General features: G+C 40.7%; 1 protein-coding gene across 4 annotated transcripts in view; it reads right to left on the bottom strand.

Moving 5' to 3' along the window:
* CACNA2D3 (calcium voltage-gated channel auxiliary subunit alpha2delta 3) overlaps window positions 1–22,634 on the bottom strand; it is a 497,583-nt gene that overhangs the window by 380,793 nt on the left and 94,156 nt on the right. For all 4 annotated transcript variants that reach the window (XR_014561264.1, XM_083726996.1, XM_083726997.1 and 1 more), the window contains exon 3: window positions 4,113–4,229. Coding sequence is in view for 3 of the 4 variants with exons in the window: in XM_083726996.1 (XP_083583122.1) it covers window positions 4,113–4,229 (117 nt within the window). In the remaining variant the exon portion in view is untranslated. The remainder of the gene's footprint in view (window positions 1–4,112; window positions 4,230–22,634) is intronic.

The following is a 22,634-nucleotide window of genomic DNA, read 5'->3' as shown; positions in this document are numbered from 1 at the left end:
AGAATGTTCTCTTCATTTGTAAAAATATACACTCTGTAATTGACTAGATAAAGTGTGCCTGAACAAACAAAACAGTGTTTGATTTCAGGTTCCTCCAACACATGCTTGATTATTCAAACAATAATTAAGGTGTTTGCTTGTAAAGAGGCTGGCAAATCCATTCATTTATATTCCACCATTCCTCCTGAAGGAACCCAAGCCAGTGTGCAACATAAAAAAAATACAAAATGATGCATCCAAGCCAAATTTGAAGCATGCTGATGCAACACAGGCTGAATTACTTTAGCCTTCTACTCCGGATGTCTTGGACTACAACTCCCATCATCCCCAGCCAGCATGGCCAATTGTCAGAGATATTGGGAAGTGTAGTCCAAAACCAGGTTGGAGAAGACTGGATTAGATAGTCATAGAAAGAACATGGAAGAGAACATTTACATTCACTTGAATTTCCAGCACCAAAGAAGAAGAATTAAAGCACAGCTGAATGTAGTGTTTAAGAATATGCAATTGCTTAGTTTTCAGAAATCAAGATATAATCTTGCCTATGAAGAATTGACAACTGACAGAATCCAAGATTTGTTTAATAAAACAAGAAGTGTATCCTGGGAAGCCGAAGAGCAAAATGCTCAATAAGGGAGTTTGGGGATATCTTTGTGTGGTGGCTTTTGGCCAGTAATTCTCTTCAGAAATAATTGAGAGAATATTCAGAATTAAATTCATGAAATTAGGGAAGAATAAAGTAAAGCACATATGAAAGTCTGACCTTCAGTTGAGCACATTTACCAATTCAAATATATTAGCCAATTGATTTGCCCAAATATTTCTTTCACAGCCTGTCTATAGGTTTTGTTGGTGTTATTACATAAATATTAATGACAATTGTATTTTGTCATTAAAATATTATATTAATCAGCTATTTGGACTGCCCAATCTAGAGGATGTATAATTTGCACTTACGAGTATGCCAGCTGAGGAACATTAGAATATGCCATGATACATAGTTCATCGTTGTGCATATGCCAGTCATATTTATTTGGTATTAACATGCATTTCAAATACCATTATTAAAACATTATGGAAATATTATTAAAATATTATGGAAACATTTTTTTGTCACTGGGAGTATTCAAAAATCACCAACACTACTAATTACAATTTCCTCCAAATGTTTCAGGTATGCTTAAAAAAAAGGCTTTGAAATAATCCTCTTCTACTCTTATACAATAACTCTCTCAATGAAAAACATGCTGTGTTAGCACAGATGATTTTCAGCTAATTCAATTAGTTGCTAGGAGACCATTTCAGTCAATGATATCATTTGAAAATAAAAACAGTATTAATATTTAGATCTCAGAGCATCTTGCATTGTACCATGCTTGTGGCAATGGAGATTGTCAGTGAAGAGCATATTGTTCAGTGAGGAAGGTGCCCTATTTATTATTATTATTATTATTATTATTATTATTATTATTATTATTATTATTATTAAAATTTGTATACTGCCCTTCATCCAAAGATCAAAGAGCAGTTCACAACATAAAAATACAAAATGAGAACACAAAGTACATAATAAAACAAAAACAAACCAATTACCCCCCCTCCCACAAACACATTTAAAAGGCCATAAAATGTTAATCAATCAAAGCAGATTAACTTGATTGATTGATTGATTGATTAGAGGCCCTAAACCTTGGGGTCTCAAATTTCAACAGTGCTTTGTGCACCACCAGAATCTGAAAGCTTTTGCCTCTTGCGCTCCATTCTAAATCATAGTTGTGGCATCCCCTGCGGTGCCCCCAAGGCTCCATGCCCAGTGTAACCAAACCAGTTACACTCCCCTAAATACTGACTTTATTTTAATTAAAACAGGTTTGTTCAAAAGTTACAATCCAGCTTTGTCCACTGCCATAATATCACAGAATGATCACTCCAATCTTCAATCCCTCGTCACTGTCAGGTAGTCCTTGAGGCATTGTAGTCCTGAGTTGTTAAAGGCTTTATAAGGTCAAAACCAGCACTTTAAATTGGACCTAAAACTAATTGGCAGCCAGTGCAGTCAGGCCAGGATCAATCATGTGCACAAACCGTCTTGCCCCGATGAGCAATCTGGCTGCCAAATTCTGCACCAACTGAAGTTTCCAAGCCATCTTCAGAGGCAGCCCCATGTATAACACATTGCAGTAATCTAATCTAGAGGTTACCAAAGCATGGACGACAGGCACTAGCCTATCCCTATCCAGATAGGGGCACAGCTGGGCCACCAGCCAAAGCTGATGGAAGGCGCTCCAGGCCACTGAGGCCACCTGAGCTTCAAGCAACAGCAAATGATCTAAAAGTACCCCAAGCTGCATACAGTGGTACCTCATGTTAAGTACTTAATTTGTTCCGGAGGTCCGTTCTTAACCTGAAACTGTTCTTAACCTGAAGCACCACTTTAGCTAACGGGGACTCCTGCTGCTGCACGATTTCTGTTCTTATCCTGAAGCAAAGTTCTTAACCTGAGGTACTATTTCTGGGTTAGCAGAGTCTGTAACCTGAAACGTATGTAACCCGATGTACCACTGTACTCGTTCCTTCAGAAGGAATGTAACCCCACCAAGAGCAGGCAACTTCCCACCCATCCAGTCTAGGGAACCACCCACTAACAGTCAAATCAAATCAAATCAAAATGTTTATTCGGCTATTACGCCCATCATGAAACACAACACAACAAAACAAATCAAATAAATCAGAGTGTTTTTAAATGAGTAGAATGTGTGCTTTTATTTAAAATGCATCTCTGGGTTATTTGTGGGGCATAGGAATTCGTTCATATATTTTTTTCAAAATATAGTCCAGCCCATCACATGGTCTGAGGGAGAGTGGGCCAGCCCATGGCTGAAAAAGGTTGCTGACCCCTGATTTAAACACTGCAAAGGGTCACCATAGAATGGCTTCTAAAAGCAGAGTGGTTTTTACAATTCCAGCACAGCAGGATTCAGAAAGAAGTAGATCTTCTGCTCCAATTTTCTGCCAGCTTAAAATAACTGGTCCTTTGAATCTCTGCATGACAGAAATTATGTGTGCCTAAATCCACCCCAAGCTGCAATTGATCAAAATACCCCTAATCATCTTCTTGCTCTAGAATTTTCTCTTACATAATTCAGACTGCCATTCTTACTCCTCTGCACAATCCATTCTGGTTTTGCTAGTTGCAGGGAGGGGAAATGAGCTCTGCAGGGCATAGAATCTCCATGTCCACTCAAATGAAAATGTTCCTCAGCCATCCCACTGGCTTCAGAGGTCTCAGCACATTTAGCATATCTTCACACATACCGCCATTTTTAAAAAGGAAGCCAAAAGACTCAACAAGCTGAATCCTGCGTCCAATACACTTTCTGCACTCTTGCTAATTTGCGGAAAACCCACAGTCCTGCTTAGTGAACCACGTAATCTTTTGTTTGCTTTTCATTCCTTTTTAAATGTGTTCTTCATATAATATGGATTTTTTTTAGTCCTTGCAGATTGAACTGAAAAGTCCACAGTAACTAATCCTCAGGAAAGTCCTCTTAGAAAGACAAAATAGCTATAGTAAAAAGCCATGTACCAATTACTGGCAACATGGCTTTCAAAATAATTCATGTGCTTCTGCAGTACAGATAGATTCTGAGATCTAATTCCCGGTCTCTGACTCTGAATTGTTTTCTTTTGTAAGAAATATTGACTATGGAGTACAGCATGTATGTGTCACAACCATGCACCAATCAAAGAGTGTAGCAACCAGGAAGGTGAGGAAGGAAGTATGGGACTGTGTCCATTTGGTGTACACAGTTTGCTAAAAACGTGTATATGTCCTTTGACATTGACATATGCTTTCTAAATAAAACACTCCCCAGAAGGAATTTGAAATGCGCAGAAGAAAGAGAAAACGTAGTATCAAATGATTAAGGTTTCTGTTTTGTTTGTTTCAAAACAGATATTTAGTACTCTTTCAGATCTTCTCTTATAGAAGGCCAAATATAGCATAGTTCTCCCAAGGCCTTTCTGTCGGTCCATTTCCACAGCATCATACTGAGATGCCAGGAGTACAAGCTCATTACCCAAAACAAAAGATAATTTTATCTACTACCTACCCGTACAGCTTCAGACTTTTTGTGAAACATCTCCTCCATATTTTTTGCCAGCTTCTTCACAAGCTGAAGACCATCAATTTCTTCTACAGTAACATCCTTCTCATATTCTTTATATTTCTGCAAGAGAAAAAGAAGTTGCTCAGTGGAACAGCAGAACTAATCTAATGCAATTAGATACATGGTGTAACTTCTCAAGCTTTGTGGGGAAATACTTATTTTGGTGTGTAACCTACAATCATAGAATTGTATAGCTGGAAAGGATACCAAGGGTAATGAGTCCAACTCCCTGTAATGCAGGAATCTTTTGCCCAACAGAGGCTCAAACACACAACTCTGAGATTAAGAGTCTCATGCTCTACCGACTGAGCTATGAGTCAGACCTGGAGATGCTTCACACACACACACACACACACACACACACACACACACACATTATTGTAGGAAAAGAAATGAGTTGCTAGGTGGTTCCCAAAGATAACAAAAGCAGGCTATTTCACCCATGCTTTTACATTCAGAGTTACCTATGTGCTGTGGTTTGCCCTACCTATGGGTCCATTGGCCATGCTTAAGCCTTGATTCAGGGCTAATCCAAAGGTTATGCCCCATAATGCTCTGCTGTACAGCACCGTCTCCAAAGAGTCCATAATGTACAGTAGCAATTGTTGATGCATGGTTGTCAAATGTAAAGTGCATCCATGCAGCCCTGATCCCACCCACCACCACTCTGCCCCAACCCAGACCCATCCAGGTAAACTGCCCCACAACACCAGCTGCTACTGGCTGACCCCTTCCAAGCCTATCTCATGGGGGTGGGAGGGGGAACATGGAGAAAATGCCACATCACTATTGTTTCCCTCTTATTCAGTTTTAAGTGTTATAACTTGATTGACATTGGTACAAATTGCAATACTATGTGTTCTAAAGATACTTGGATTTACATTTTCCTTCCAGGCTCTTTGAGACATTTTACCCCTTTTTAATGCATCAAAACATGCAGTAGTAAAAAGAGAGCATTCTAGAGTGCCTTTTAAGGAGGTTCTGCTGGCAAACCTGCCTATATGAACCATAATAACCAAATTAACAGCATAAGCCAATGCATATTTACTCAGAAGCAAATGCTATTATGTTCAGTGTGTGTTTTTTACTCACAGGAAACTGTATACAGGATTGCACAGGTTCTTTTACAAGGGAAAAAAAGAACTATATTGGATTACTTTAATGAGGGTGCTTTTCCTTCCACCTGCCCATTTTCTTTACAAACAGAACATGCCAGGGTTTGCACAATTTCTCCCTCAATTTGTGAGCAATTTGTCATCATCAGCAAGTAAGAAAGTATGCTTTTTTCTCATCCCTTTGATCATATTGTCTAAGATCAATAGCTACTTCCTTCCCATTTTGATTAGAGAAAATCAGAAGATGACAGTGAACAGAAGAAACAGGCAGATTACAAGTCAAAACCATCAATATTCAGTTATTGAAATCAAAGTTAAATTTGCTTTTCTTATTTTATCCCTACCCAAGTCCTCAAGGATTTATATATACTCTGGAATTGGAGGTTTCACTTTTCACAGGATTCCAAGACCTGTGTGTGTGTGTTTAAAGAAAACACTCAGTGAGAGAGATGGGAGTGCTGAATATATGAAACAGCTGAGTAACTGCAGACATTTCAGGCAAACTGGTTGCATTAAAGGTTTAATGTTTCCCTCAAGGATCATGGTTGGGTTTTCTTAAAATCAATATCTAAAACAACTGCCTTAAAAAAAAACAACTTTACTCATTATACTGACAGGTTAAGAAGCAGAGAGGCAATTCCCCATCATGTTTATTTCTGATAAGAACATATTTGATTCTGATAAAGGATCTCTCCTTAGCAACTGACCTTAGTCTTCCTTAAAGTTTGCTAACACTCTGTACCTTGAGAAACTGTTTTCAGATCTAAGACCTATAAGCCCATATCAGGAAGCAAAAGCAGAAATGAATGCACTCAGCTTATATATGTTACGCAGTACTGGCAAGACATGCAACCAAAAGTTGGTTTGAGCATGGTGCTGATAATGCCAAGGTTGCAGGTTTAAGCCCCAGAAGGAAGCATATTCTTCTATAGCAGGGAGTTGAACTAGATGATCCTTGGGATCCCTTCCAACTCTATGATTCTATCCTAAAATGTAGGGACTGTATCCTCACCAACTGACAGGAGGCCTCCTTTTCAGAGTTCTTTCAAGCCAGCCAGGCCCTTCTCCAAAATACTCTATCCTAGAAGCTGCTGGGACTCAAACTCCCATCAGCCCTTGCCATCATGGTCAGTACCCAGTGATGATGGGAGTTGTAGTCCAACAACATCACATTGGGGACCTCTGGTCTATTCCATTTTTCCTTCTTAATTCTCCTGACTTGCTTAGTCCTCACTGAACTGATTGGGGTTCTTAGGGAGGATGACCCTTAGGTTTAAAAATCTTTTTTATGTTTCTTAGCGGTCTGTTTCCACAAAACAGGCATAGTTATTCACCAGCTGAGATCACAATTAGAGGGAATGATACAGCCTGCTCAGTGCATTAGTGTCATCCAGGGGTTCGTTGCCTTAAATATTTGCATTAAAACAATAAATAGTATTTAACATTTGCATAGCACGCACAAGTGTTTAAAGAGATTCAGAGACATTATCCATTCTTACAACAACACTGTAAGATGTCAGTATTACCCTCCATATAGCAGGTGGTGGTATCAAGCTAAGAGAAAGCAGCTTGCATAAGGCCATCTGGAGTATTCATGAAAGAGGCAAGGTTAATCAAAGTTATTGATTCATAGCACTAAAATCAAGATTCTTGTTTCATAGAAAGTCCCTTAGCCACCACGCTTACAGACTGTTATTACAGATGCTAATCTCCTCTTTTTGACTATGCTAACACATGAATGTATGCACCAGACTCCATAAATTGCTCTTTGAAACCTAGAGAGCTGTGTGCAGATGAAAAACATGCATGCATGTGCTCCTTAGGATCCCAGCCATTACTTGATAAAGTGAATGTGAGATGTCTACGGCCAACTTTAGGCTCCAATCTGTTTTCATCTAGTTGAAGATGCTACATTGGGTCAGGAAAACCCTACCTATGGGACACAGTTCTGGAGTTATGTAACTTCACAGCAATATCCAAATCAGTCAGAGCAATAATACAGGCAGACCTTTCTCCTGGTGCCTGAAGACAGACCGATGGTCCAGCAGATAGATGGACAAGGCAGGCAATTCAGTGAGGAATCAAAGAGATTTGGTGAGTGAGTTCCTCAGCCAGCACCTGAGCAAGACATAGCTCAAAATGAAGAGCAAAGACAGTTAGCAGCTTATTTAGGGCTAGATGTAGCCCTATGGCACCTGATCCCTACTTAGTTAAAAGCTGCTGTATCACTCTCTACTGAAGTGATATGGCAGTGCAACAGATATGAAACCAGCTGTTTCCTCTTGTTCCTATAGTAGTGCAAAGACCAGGGTTCAAATTCCTCACTCAGCCACGAAACTCATTGGGTGACCTTGGACCAGTCACTGTTCCTTAGCCTAACCTACCTCACAGGATTATTGTGAGGATAAAATGAGGAGAGGGAAAACCTTGAGCTCGTTGGAGAAAAGGTGAGATATACTATGCTATGCTATATTATACTATATCGTATATCATATGAAATAATAACATTACATCACATTATGTAAAACTTGTTTCCCACTGCCTTATACTGTTGAAAGTTCACATGTCTTGAACCTTCTTGAATTCTGTGGTCGATTAGACTCCTTGCTCGGATTAAGTAGGACAAAACTCTTAAACTGATTTAGGTGAGGGATTATGTTATAAGAGGTCATATCTTTACATTATTCATTGTGTGTTTTAATTATATATGTGTATCTTTCTGAGTTAATTATATATGTGTGCCCAGAGATTCTTTTCCATTGACCACATTAAACAAAACTAAACCAAAATCATTCTAACAGTACACATGCATTAAAACTACTAAAGAAAAGAAAACAGACTCAAAGTCAGCAGTAAATAACTGTTTTGAAGTGGAGGAGAAAGTAATGAAAGCTGACAAGCACAGGTTAGATAAGAATCTTGTCACATTCACGAAGTGAATATGCAAATCTCCATAAGACTTCAGATTTGATACAGTACAAGAAATATTCAAAACACCAATTCTTTTTGTTAGCCGAATCAGCATTTGGCAAGGCATGGTCCCAAGAACATTTATCATTTCTGAAAGAAAACACACACACACACACACAACCCCCACATTAATTCTGCAGCATCTATTTTGCCAGATCATTTCACACAAGCACAAGGAAAAGAGAAACACTGCTTCACTGTCAGAACGTTTAATGCTGTTCATGCACTTGGGTCAATTTTTTAGTTGCGTGTTCACTGAGTATATGGTAATAAGGTGCCAAAAGCAACTCACAGGAACTTGAAGTGGAAGGTTTGCGCAATATAAAAAAAAATGCATCTTGTCTACAAGCTATATGATCAAGAGTGCTGCCTAGCCTAATGAAATTTTATATTTTTTATTTTTAATTCCTATTTTATATTTTTAATTCACAGTAGGGAGCAAATTCAAAGCCAATGGGATTAGATATCAAAGCAATATTTTATTGATGACTGATAGTGTAAGTCACAAGATACTAGTCCTCCTGCCCTCTAGGGGTCTCACACACCAGAAGAACCCACTATGCCCAAAAGATAACCACTGACACTTCTACAGCAAGCAGAACACAGAAAGGGAAAGCTTTCTAGTCTCCTACAACTATAGTTATAGAATCCTAGAGCTGGAAGTGCAGAAATGTCCCATACGAGGATCAAACCTGCAACCTTGGTGTTATCAGCACAGCACCAACTGAGTCCTGATCTGGTATTATCCCTGAACAGTGAATCACAGCAAAAGCAGGTGGTTAGGGACCATTCCTGTGTGTGCTAGCCTCCCATAATCAACTACCAGCCTTCCTATATTGATCTGGAAGCTCTGATGGGGTTACTTAGCATGTTTGGGTAAACGAATGGGAAGGAAATGTTGATAAGGCACAACTGCTGAGCAGCATTCCTGCTTGCACTGATAACCCCTCCCTTATCAAAAGAAGTTGGTACGGCAGCTGAAATACCACATCAAACTTCTCTCTTTAGCAGAGTTACAGGGGGGGGGGGAACAATGTTGGCAACATGCTAATCTAATTTGAGCTTTCTCTACCTAGATATATGGTTCTTGCCCATTACTTAATTGTAAATATACAAGGCATAAACTATCCTCAATTTCATGCTTGATTATATTTGATTTGGGGTATGTGGAACTGGATTTATACCATTCATTCATTCATTCATTCATTCATTCATTCATTTATTTATTTGCTTATTATACAGCCTTCAAGAATAAACAGCTTTCCCTGCCAGCATACAACAGCTTCATAAAACAAAAATCAAAAAATCAAATGAAATGAAAAAATAAATAAATTATGACAACATATAAAACCACCATAAAATCAATCCCAAAAGGCCTGTACTGTATTTTATAAGCCTGTAGTTTTTTACATTACTGAAGGCTAGATGTTGGAGGTTATGGCAAGTAAATGAGTTATCTCCTTTAGTATGGGTGATATCCAACATCACATTAGTGGGCTTCCACTCACACAGTTGGTTTCCCTCCTTCTTCTCCACACTACAGCACACCAAAATCTACTTTGGAGCCTCAACCCCCAGCACAAGAACTTTTGGGGGAGGGGGGAGGAAGGGGAAGTCTTATTGCATGAGTGGAAGTCTATTCTGATAGTGGGGAAAACACAGGTGGATGTTACCCATTAGCTGGCAATACTGATGCATGAGGAAACATTGGTGGTGCTGCATCAAGTAAAGCTATTCTAGTACAGTGGTACCTCAGGTTACATACACTTCAGGTTACATACGCTTCAGGTTACAGACTCCGCTAACCCAGAAATAGTGCTTCAGGTTAAGAACTTTGCTTCAGGATGAGAACAGAAATCATGCTCTAGTGGCGCAGCGGCAGCAGGAGGCCCCATTAGCTGAAGTGGTGCTTCATGTTAAGAACAGTTTCAGGTTAAGTACGGACCTCTGGAACGAATTAAGTACTTAACCTGAGGTACCACTGTATCTAGAGGAGATGAGAAATTATGGGAACCCACTAAATTTGTTGTTGTTTAGTCGTTCAGTCGTGTCCGACTCTTCGTGACCCCATGGACCAGAGAACGCCAGGCACCTCTGTCCTCCACTGCCTCCCGCAGTTTGGTCAAACTCATGCTGGTAACCTCGAAAACACTATCCAACCATCTCGTCCTCTGCCATCCCCTTCTCCTTGTGCCCTCCATCTTTCCCAACATCAGGGTCTTCTCCAGGGAGTCTTCTCTTCTCATGAGGTGGCCAAAGTACTGGAGCCTCAGCTTCACAATCTGTCTTTCCAGTGAGCACTCAGGGTTGATTTCCTTCAGTATGGAGAGGTTTGATCTTCTTGCAGTCCATGGGACTCTCAAGAGTCTCCTCCAGCACCATAATTCAAAAGCATCAATTCTTCGGCGATCAGCCTTCTTTATGGTCCAGCTCTCACTTCCATACATCACCACTAAATTTAGAGATTGCTAAATTGGAAGTAGCTGTCAACTTTTTAACTGGATCATATTTAATTCATCCCCAAGCCAGAGTTATCTCCAAACCAGGAACATGTTATAGGATTGCACACTCACATGGACCCATCCTTCCTTTGCTTTGATTTTCTCCCTGATTTCCCAGAGAGGAATTCAGCAAGGTGCTATGGCAATCATTCTGTCAATGGAAACATTTCAGATTTCCATGAGGAGAAATCTCTCATCGCCCTGTTCAAGGGGTTGTCCCAATGCCCCATCGCTGCGCATAAGCCAATATTGGGGACAAGTTTGGTAAAGGGAAAGGGAAAGGACCTCTGGATGGTTAAGTCCAGTCAAAGGCGACTAGGGGGTGCAGTGCTCATCTCCCTTTTCAGACCGAGGGAGCCGGTGTTTGTCCACAGACAGCTTTCTGGGTGATGTGCCCATCAGAGGACCACGACGAGTGCCAGAGCACACAGAAACACCATTTACCTTCCCACCACAGCAGTACCTACTTATCTACTTGCACTGGAATGCTTTTGAACTGCTAAGTTGGCAGAAGCTGAGACAGAGCAACAGGGGCTCACCCCGTCAAGCGGATTCAAACCGCTGAAATTCCGATCGGCAAGCCCAAAAGGCTGTGATTTAGACTACAGCGCCACCCGCTGGGACAGGTTTACATGTGGGAATGAAGGGGGGAAATCCCCACTGTGCTAGCAGAAGTCCCTGTGCAGGCTTCCAGTAGCGAGGCTCATTAGTTGAATCAGGCCCACATTCACACAACACAAATTATACTTTGCATGCACTTGCCCTCCAAATTGAAATTCAAAACCACAGTTTGGCTGTTGTTTCTGATTCTGATTTGGAGGACAAGCACAAATGACAAGAACCAGGAAGTCACAGAGGAAACTGAAGCACGTGAGGAGAGGAGGAAGGGATGCAGAGAGAGTATCTGAGTCATGGTTTGGTGTTAAATGTGAACCAGCACGTTGCCTCGGTTCAGCTTAATCTGCCACCAACGTATTGTCAGCAACCCATTTTGGCAAGGAAAAGTTGGCAGCAACTATTACAAAACTTAATTGGATTCTCTGAAGGTTGTTTAATTCTATATTTGGGATGTCCTGACAATCAAAAGTAATCAATAAATGAGTCTGCAAAGTCATAATAAGCTTAAAACTAATACAATCTGCAGCTGTTAATGTGGTTTTCTAGGTCCAGAGCCAAAAGCTTTTGTCGACAGGCTTGGAACTCTGCCGTAATGAATTCTTTAGAGTCCAAAACTGAGCAATGAAAAAGAATGCATAGATGGGTTGCTAATGTGCCTCTGATATCCAAACAAATTGTTGTCTTTTCACTTTTCTTACATTTATACATACCTACAGTTACCAGTACCTACCCATGCATGGCCTAAGATCATCTCCCAGTCACAGTCTGGTCTGAGGTTACAGCTAATTCAAAAACACTGCGCTCAGCCACCAGGCAGCTCTATAGGCTTCCTGTGTCCTTTTTGTGTGTGTGAAGGCGAGGCAAAGGGAGCAGGCTCTGCGCATTGACATCACACACTATGCTTGGATACAATAAGTGGCAAGAACAGACCCTGGGGCTGCTAATAAGTGGCTATGCGGTTGGAGGACAGACTCCTGGATTGGAGAGGGGGCTTTCGGAGCTGGGAAGGAGGTGAAGTAAGTAGGAAAACTCTAGTGGTGCAAAGAAAAGGAAAGATTTCATTCTGGAATATTTCTAATCACCATGTGGAAACCCTTTCACATCTCCAGTTCACCAGAGGTGTAAGCGTTACATTGATTTTAATAGATTTGGGGTGGGGGGCAGGGATGCCAACAAAATTTATTCTCTAACAGTTTGGACTGGATGCTTAAGAAACCAAAGATGCAATGGAAGGAGCGTGCGAGCAATGCATCACTGAGGACAAAGATTCATGTTCCCCCCTTCTCTTCAATCCGCAAACTCCAGGCACTTTTTTGGACCAAGGCTTTTCTTGTTGAGCAAGGTGAATCAGGTGAAACAACAAGGAGTGTGTTTGGACACAAGAGGGCCCCTTGCAGATGGAGGCCGTTGTGCAGTGGTTCCATCCCAGCCTCTGAAGTGTGGAGGCTGGCAAGAGAGAGGGCCTGTATGATTGGACTGAGGCTGCATACACACCACATGTATTTAAGCACATTTACTACCCCTCCCAGCAACAGCAACAAAAGAATTGTAGGAACTGCAGTTTCCCCTCAGAGAGTTACAGTTCCTGACACTCTTAACAGACTACTGTTCCCAGTGATCTTTGGGGGAAGTCATATGCTTCAAAAATATGGTGTGTACACAGCCAGTCACTCAAAGTCTAATCCAATTAAAAGATGCTATCTGCTACTCTTAAGTGATCTCTGTGTGTATGGGGGGGAATTGGCATAGCAGAAAAATAATGACGGTGCGTAGATATGTAATTACTTTTGCATTAATTGCCCCATGAAATGATGTTGAGACAGTATAGGATGTATGAAATTGATAGTTTATTTTACCCATCAGTGATTTTCAGTGTGTTACCTTGTGAGAGTGACCTGGGAAATGCCCTATTAATTAGACAGGGCCACATGTGCCACCATCCTATGTTCACTGTGACCCTGAGGTGAAGCTCTGATGAAGCCCCAAGCAAGCAGGCGTTCCTACGCTACTTTCAATCTCAGAGTATGCAGTTCCAGAGTACGGTAAGTTTGCCAAGAATGACAGCTAGAATAGAACAATAGCCACTTTAATTAGATACACAAATTCTGTGTTTTTGTAGTAGAGGTATTTTATATGATAATTTTCAACAGCATGCAAAAAGAAAAAAGAGAAAACCCTCAAAGATAATTAGTTTTATTATGCTTCCTACTACTGCTACTCAGTGCTATAGTTGATGGCATTCTGATGCCTAACATGTTTCCCCATTCCTCAGAATAGATGCTTTTCCTTAAACTTTTTCTATATTGCTTTTCCTGTGCATTTTTAAAAAACGTTTCCTAAATACGGCATTTAAAAACTTTGCAACAAATAATATGGGAAAGCTCCCCGCAAGATCCCCACAAGTCAGAGCAACGTATCTCTCTGCATGGCAGCTGTGAATGTGAGCACCATTACTGGGTTACTCCTAGGATTCTCACACTAAACATGTGACATATGAAGGGCAGGTTCCATTCTCAACAACTGGGCCCCACACACAGCAGTTGTGTTAAACTATAACTCCCTGAATAGGAACTTGTGTCTGCCCATCATGCATTGCACCAGAAGTGGATTGCAAAGGGGTGGGATGGCGTCACTACGCTAGCTTCCTGAAAGGTTGCTTACCAGGAACTAGGAGAAGGCAGAACCAATCTGGTGCCCCCGCCTGTGCATTTGTACCACGACAACCTCCCTGCCAACTTCCCTCTTTCTCTTAGCACCTCAGCTCCACCCCTCCAACTGCTTCTGCTTTGCATACCCACTCCAAAGTGGTGTTAACACTGAGACAGTCACAGCAACTGATTGCCATATGAAGTAAGAAGGGGGTCAACAATGTGAATTTGGGGTATGTATCTCCATATGGTATGGGAGAGGAAGAAAGTGAGCTCATACCCATACTGGGAGCTCATCCCCCCGCACTCCACAACTGTTTCGGCAGCAAAGTTTTGCACAGAACTGGCAGGTGGGATGATTTAGTCACAGGTGGTTCTTTCTATTTAATTCCTGATCATTCCACACAATTCCAACACCCATGTGGCCCTCTTTAGCTGGGGCTATTTCCCAGCAGCATAAGGATGCAAGTAAACACAACATGGGACTGCTTGTTCAGGGAATAGGCAACAAAAACCCTGCTGATTTTTGAGCCATTGGTAGAGATCCTCCTCCTCTTCCCCTGCTCTCCATGATTTAGGTCTCCAAAATGTCCACATACCCTACTGAGAACTAACTTTGATGATTGCCATGTGGCTTTGCCTTATGAGACTGATATTATTATTATTATTATTATTATTATTATTATTATTATTACTATTATTAAGCTGGTGTGTTATGGGGCATAGTATTTTGGCATGGGGATGAGAGGGGTTTAATCCTTGGGGCTTATCACAAACCAAATTAGAATCACCCCCACCATGCCTGCCATTCATAATAGGGTGAAAGATCCACCCATACCCTGGTCTGGATCCAGTTGGGAGCTTCTCACACCAGCTCTTTGTTTGCTTTTTAAACAGATGTATAAGGCCAAACATCACTATAGGGCATAACATCCCTGCATTAAGTCTCCGTGCTCACTCATTCCCTAACCCATTAAGTCAATACCACTTCCTACATGAAAATGTTCCTTTGCTCACAGATTCCACCGTGTCAGCATAAAGGCCGTTTCCTAAAATGTCACTCCTTTCAGAGCAGGTAGCTTTGTGGAGATGACTCCTAGTCTGGAATGAAGATAACTGCCCTGCTATCAGCAATTTTCTAAGAAAGAAACAAAAGAGCTGTAATCACTGAGGTTGCCAGCATCTTACTATATTGAAATCAATTAGAGAAAAAGTGAGGAGAAGGAAGATAAGGAGTGAATCAGCAGCAGTTACTAGGGAACTCTGAACAGGTTTCTTCCAGTATCCAGACAGAAATGCAAAACACATCAACAAACTATTGCCTTTCTATATTAGACAAATCAGTCAACCATGTGCCTTAAAACAGTGGACAACATGAGATCATTCACAGGAAATGAGACAGTACTGAAATACTCATTGTCAGCTGTTCAGTGCCACCACTCTTTGGGCAATGGTTTAGAGGTAGTGGGATGGCAACCCAGGAAATAGACACATTTCCCAGTCTCAAAGGGACGAATTGGTATTTAACACTTGAGTACAATGAGATCTATATTAGTCTTTCCATAAAGACTGTAACGCAGTGGGGATGGCACAACTTCACCTTCATCTATCCTTAGGGGTGCACACTGTTACAGAGGTTGCCAACCCCACTCTCTGCCAAGTGGTTAAAAAACAATTAAACATTGATAGAATTAAAACCAGAGAGAGAGAGAAAGAGATTCTGTTAAAATCATACAAATAAGTGCAATAAAACAGCATGGCACCAACCCTTTCATTAAAGGTAAAGGTAAAGGGACCCCTGACCATTAGGTCCAGTTGCGAACAACTCTGGGGTTGTGGTGCTCATCTCACTTTACTGGCCGAGGGAACCAGCGCACAGCTTCCGGGTCATGTGGCCAGCATGACTAAGTAACTTCTGGCGAACCAGAGCAGCGCACTGAAACGCCATTTACCTTCCCGCCGGAGCAGTACCTATTTATCTACTTGCACTTTGACATGCTTTCAAACTGCTAGGTTGGCAGGAGCAGGGACCAAGCAACAGGAGCTCACCCTTTCATTAAAAACCATCAGTTCCCAGAAGCCTGATGGAACAAAAAAGTCTTCACCTGCTGGCAGTGGTGCTTTTATCTTCTTGTGCCCTATTCTGCTGCTGCCTACCTTTAGCAACATTGCTAAAGGGAGGGCGATACAGACAGCTGAATAAATGGGCGGGGGGAGGCATCTCCTTGCCCACGTGGTGCTTTGACTCTTAACACTTGAGAGTAGGGAAGACAGGTAAAGGGAAAAAGAAGGAGAGATAATGTTGGCCACGCCAGTCATCAGCACTTGGCATCTTAAGGCAGACTGGAGGGGCCCCAGCAAGCATTTGAGATCCTCCCCACCAGATTACTCAGACTGGGAAGCCAGCAAATATTTGCATTTTTACACAGTGCTCTGGAGTGTCTGCCATAGAGCTTATCGCATAGATCAGTATATCACTGGGTTTCTCTTTCTCTCTCTCTGGGAGAAATGCTGCTATTCAAAAGTATTTCAGAAGCAAAAGAAAGAGATGGCTTAGCCATAAACTAAACCGAAAGTTTAGCTTCAGCAGAAGCAGGGGGCACTGACCCGCATATATTTCCCTCAGCTCAAAACTCATCATGGCTGTGAAGTTTAATAGGGTCTACGCTTGCTTATCTCTTAGAATAACGTCCTCCTAAAACTTCCCTTTCTGGATAACGCGGGCCATTTACTTCCACTCTCACATTGGCTTTATTTCACTCCTGGCACTACTCTGCTTCTTGTCAAGGACAGAACATCGACCTCTTGCCTGCATTTTGTCACATTCTCGAACATTTCGGCCACCAATGGATCCACATCCATTGGACAAGGCGGGTGTGTGTGTCAAATGCGGCCCCTGGAGTTATTAGCAGGAAGCATGAGTAGGGAGGGAGAGAGAATTTTTATGTTTTCATCAGTTTCATTCCTTTTAGTCTGTTCTATGGGAGCTAAACGGCTTGTCCAAACTTGACATTACATGGCAAGCTGGTATAATAGTACCCCAACTTTTTGTTTAATGGAGCGCAGGTTAGGAGATTGCAGCTTAGGTTAAAGGAACAGCGTAGAGGGGCTAGATAACTCTTCCCCCTCTGGATTTCCTTAACTTAAAATTGCAGCCTAGTTGCTTTTTCCACCCTGGGGAAAAGCAACTGGGGAACAGTGAGTTTGAACAGAAAATGGTCAGAAGGGAAAGGGTAAAGCAGTCTCCATAATGCTTCTGGTTCAAGAGAGCTGTTTGCTATTTTTATTAAATCAGGAGGTTTTTATGCCATACAGCATCTATTTTCAAATATATATAAAAAATTTAAAAATTGTCCAGTAGCACCTTAGAGACTAAGTAAGTTTGTTCTTGGTATAAGCTTTCACAAAAGCTTATACCAAGAACAAACTTAGTTGATACCTAAGGTGCTACTGGACAACTTTTTAATTTTTTTATATATTTCAACTGCATCAGACCAACACAGCTGCCTACCTGAATCTAGCATCTATTTTGTCACTATGTATGCTGAAGACTTAAATTTTAATTACATTTTAATTTAATAGGACTTTTTAACACACACACCCTTTTTCAAACCTGATCAGTGTAAGCCTATTATGTATCCATAATATGTGGGACAATACAGAATTCAGTCAGGCCTAATGAAATGGGTCCACATAATTATCCTGATCCAGAGAAGAGAGTTTCATTCTTGAAAACATAAGAAAACCTACCAAGGACTCCCACGGGGGGGGGGGGGGAGTGGAACAAAAAATGGGCTTTCTTGGGGGTGGCTATATTGTACTTCCATGCTGTTGGGGGCATTATGCCTTTGGACATCAGTTGCTGGGAATCATAGGAGAGCAGTGTGCTGTTGTGCTCATGCTTCCAGGCTTCTCATAGGTAAATGGCCGCCCTCTGTGAGAACAGGATGCTAGACTAGCTGGGCCACCAACCTGATCCAGCAGAGGATTGTCTTATGTTCATATTTTATATCCACATATCAAATTATATCAGTCATGCTTCCATTGTTCAAAATGGAAATGCTGGGGTGCATATAATATTCAGATCCAGAATCCATGCACTCCAGGCCCTGTTTTGTGTTCCCATCTATGCGCAGCAGTCACCTTTGACAACAATATATGGCACTTGCAAATAATGAACTAAGAATGCCACTTATAGAGTCCTTTCTGTAACTGTGACACTAGAAAACACTAGCTGCTTCTCAATTCAGTTTGTGTGTGTGTGCACGCACACACACACGAGCACAGATGCAGAGGCTTTCCTTTTCCTTTTATCACACACTTTTAGTTAAAAATGAAGGAGATGAAGCTTGAAACCTAATTAAGGAAATGGCTGGTACACAAAGAAAACAGCCAGAGCTCATTATTCATGTTGTAGCTCTTTTCAGTTTTCTAGAAAAATGTTGATGAATAATCTACAGCTTACAATGCCTCTAACAAATATCATGTACCTACCATAACATATCAAATGCTATTATAATCAATCAAAACAAGCAACAAATGAACACATCTTCCCCTCCCTGCCTGCACCACCGCAGGGAGGAACTGGCACAACAAATGTAATTTCACCATAACTTTAAAAATAATAATACTTAAATGCATTTGGTTGTTATTATTTAGAAGACTGTGATAGTTTGAGCCAGTTGTATATTATCTTGCTAACTGTATTGCCCTCTCTCCTACCCACCGCCACTCCTCTCTCAGTTAAGGACTGCACAAATGTGAATCACAGGCTAGAATTCACTGCTGAAAATCACCATATCACAAATCAATATGGCACAAATCATTTAGATAGCCCCATCAAATCTGTACCCTTTACAGAAATCAGCAAAAAGAGGGGGGGTGAGGACACACCTCATCACACTCTTTGACCAGAAGTCTATTGTTTTCTACGTTCATCTGAAGTTATATCGCCATATCTGATAGGGGACTTTTACATGCTTTGCAGTGACATATGCAAATCAGGGCAGGAAAGTACATACTTTTAATTTAAGCAAATAAGGAAGGCACAAAATCCAACTTTATGATAACTCACATTTTCCACTGGGAAATGCTGTATTCTGCAACTTGGTCCATTTAGCTCAGCATTGTCTACACCAGTGGTTCTCATTTGTTTTCTCTGGGCCACACTTTCGGAATAAAAATATAGAATAAAAATGCAGATGGTAAACAGGCTTACCATATCCATTTAGTCCATCACCCATCTCCTACTACCCTCCTGAGAAAAACCCCACCCTGCCCTCCCACTATATATAAGGCTCTGGTGACTTCTGTTTCACAGTATCTGAAGAAGTGTACATGCACACAAAAGCTTATACCCAGAACAAACTTAGTTGGTCTCTATGGTGCTACTGGACAATTTTTTTATTTTTTATATATATTTAGAATAAAAATGTGTTGTTCATGCCACCCTGAATTTTGTATTGCTAAGAAATTCATGGGAAAACAAAAAAAACCCAACTCCTAACAGTGCTTGATTTATAACACAGAGCATAACTACTTTACAATATAATGGGGCATCCAGAAAGCATAAAACAATGCAGCTATATAAGAACATGAATCATTCCCAAAATTTAATTATAAACGAGCCTCTTACATATGTGCTCCTTCAGTATGTATACAAACTCAATGAGAGGTGTGAGCTTGCTTTTTAAATGAGGTAATCTCATTTTCATTAGGTCTAATTTGAGACAAACGAACCCTCATCTCCTCATCAACATAAATAAGTTTCTTTTTTTTTCTGGACACAACAATATTTCATGGAGAACTGTAGAATAGCCAATGGTATACGATTTCTGGTTGTATGTGGGGGAAAATTATTTTGATACTATACTATAACACTGAAATGTTAAAATGTTTCTTTGGTTGTCCTTGAATCTTCCCGCCACGCTTGCCATTCTCTCTTGCCACACTAAAGTGACATATCACACCCTTTGAGAATGCAGGCCAGTGGAGGAAACAGGAAACATTGCTTCTATGTATTTCCCTAAATTAACAAATCTCCTCTGTGCAAAACCTAAACCCAAAAGAAAATGCAACTATGTGCAATCCCTTTACACATCTGTGTTCTCCTTATTGTCATTGCATGAGCTATACAATCAGTAATTCCTTCCTGAAGTTTACTTCTCACTGAAGAACTGAAGGAGACCCCTGTGCTTGGTATCGCATTTTCTACTTGGGGAGAGGAAAGGCTCTTAAAACATTCTGCTGCAGATGTACCATTTTTCCTTTTGCACTTTCAAAGTCTCTTACTTTGAAGTCTTTTGAGGATATCTTGTATCTTTCAGTATTAGCTTTCTGCATCCAGGAACCTCAAGAACAAAGAAATGACAGGGTAATAGATGGCCTGGGTTTAACTAAGTAAGTGATGGTACAGATGAGGCCTGATAAGCTTAACATTTCATCTCCATGCTGCCACCGTGGGTTGCGAGAAGATTAGAACTGTCTTACTGTGAGGAGGGCAAGCTCCACAAATTCACTCATACATGGCAGTTCTATAATGAGGTGATACTTCATTCCTTAAACTACTGAACTAGAACTGCACAAACAGATGTGTGCCTCTGGCAGTTCTTGTCTATGCTGCGCAAGCTCTGCAGTTTTCCACATACTGCAAACAGAATGTCCAGTTGCTGCAATTATTATTCAGCACTGGCAGATGCCAAATAATTGTATCCGGTGTGTTTTTGTAGATTTCCCAAAAATTCTATTCAAAATGTCTTTTTGAGGCCAAATGTGCTGCCTAACTGTGCAAGCCTACTATAGATGCCTAGTTTTGTTTTCTTTTTTTTTAAAAAAAAAAACTTTCTTCTGGTGCAGAGTACGTATTTTCAGAATGCAATCCTAAACACACTAACTTACTAAGGAGTAAGCCCCACTGGTAACAAACAGAACTTACTTCTGGGCAAACCTGCCTAGGACTGAAAAGGTTTGCCGTGGATGGATTTTACCATATGCTCTACTCTACGTTTGCACCTGATGTTTGGTAAAATTCTCATCATACGGCAGAATATATCTTTAAAATTTTTCCCCAGTTCTCCAGTACAGTAACTATCTGTCTTCCAGTTGTACACCTAATTTTCAGTTGTACACCTAAATTAATTACAGAAGGTAATTAGACTAATTTCCAAGATAATATTCTTAGGATTGCACTCTTATAGGCCAATCCTATCCATGTTTATTTTTTTAAGTCTATGATATGTGGGCCAAACTATATATGACCTGCCAAGCTTGAGTACAACCTTTTTGTTTCACACGTTGTCAAAATGGGGGGGGGGGGGCGGCCTCCAATCCAGACTGGGACCCTGGCTGTGGGGCAGAATCAGCTCACTGGATGGTGGGGAACCACTATGCTAGCTTTCCAACAGGTGAGTCATTGTTGCTTACTGGGAGGGAGAAGGGAGATGCTAACGCACTTTAAGGGGGTGGCCTTTAATCTTACTGTTGCCATCCAAATCTGGATCAAGGGCACTGTATCTCCCATTTGCATTAGCAGGGAAAGCTTGCATTCATTCCAATGAGAGTCTCTCCCCTTTGCCCCTCACATTGAAATTGTCAATACAGGGACCTCGATTGGAATTAGAACCACAGCAGGAGCTAAGGATTAATTAATCCCCACATTTCTTGCTTAGGGTTCCAATCTAGATCAGAAACTACCCTGAGAATTTCTGAAGCAAAAAGATAGCACTAAAGGGCAAACTACACCATTAATGCTCCATATAGTTTGGCCCTGAATTCCACTTTAGCAGAGAAGGAAGTAGGCTTACTCTGAAGTATACAAGGATTATAGTCTTGGTCCAATTATTTGTTCCTAGAACAGTGCCTCTTTTGAAGGGATTTAAAACAGTCCTACATATACAACCTGTTCTATAGTCAGATAATAGGAAAGAAATTCCACCACAGAGAAACAGCAGTGCAAATATTAGGATAATGAAATCTCAGAAGGTGCTCTCAATAATAGGCCCCATGTTATACTAAAAATATATTTGTTTATATGGCAATACTTTATTTCTGTGTTATGTACCAAAGTAAAAATGCAGAAACAAACCAACAAAAACCACCCCAAATATAAATATGACTTAACAGTTAATGTCCCTGAGTAATATTATGATTGCATGGAGAGCCAAGATGGTATTACTGTTTTTAGTATCTACAAGGTAATGTTCTAATTATGAATTGAACAAAGGAGCAAAATCTATCTGTGTTTGGCTTACAAATTAATAAACTGCATCCATTAGCTAAGTTTGCCACTTAGTCAATTTTTAATAGCCCCAGCTGATTTCTAGCCTTAGTGGTAGAAAATAGGGAGGATCTAATTTGCATTTAAATGAATTAATCTATGCAAAAGAGCAGTGGCCTTTTTAAAAGAGATGGCCTCCTTCCAACTAGGTGGCCAGTGAAACTGAACTCATTCATTTGGAAAACCTACATTTTTTAATGTATTAATTAAAAATAAAAGCTATAGCTTTCACTGGGTTTTGGTTTCTCTCATAGCACATTTAATAACAGTTTGAGAAAGAAGATGTGAATGAGTCCAGAGACTGAATATCAGAAGACGCTCAAGCTTTTGAAGTTTAT

The sequence above is a fragment of the Podarcis gaigeae genome (genome assembly GCF_964106915.1).
Source record: "Podarcis gaigeae genome assembly, chromosome: 2".
Taxonomy (NCBI): domain Eukaryota; kingdom Metazoa; phylum Chordata; class Lepidosauria; order Squamata; family Lacertidae; genus Podarcis; species Podarcis gaigeae.
Note: the sequence above shows the minus strand (reverse complement) of the source record. Positions and strands in the feature narration are given on the sequence as shown.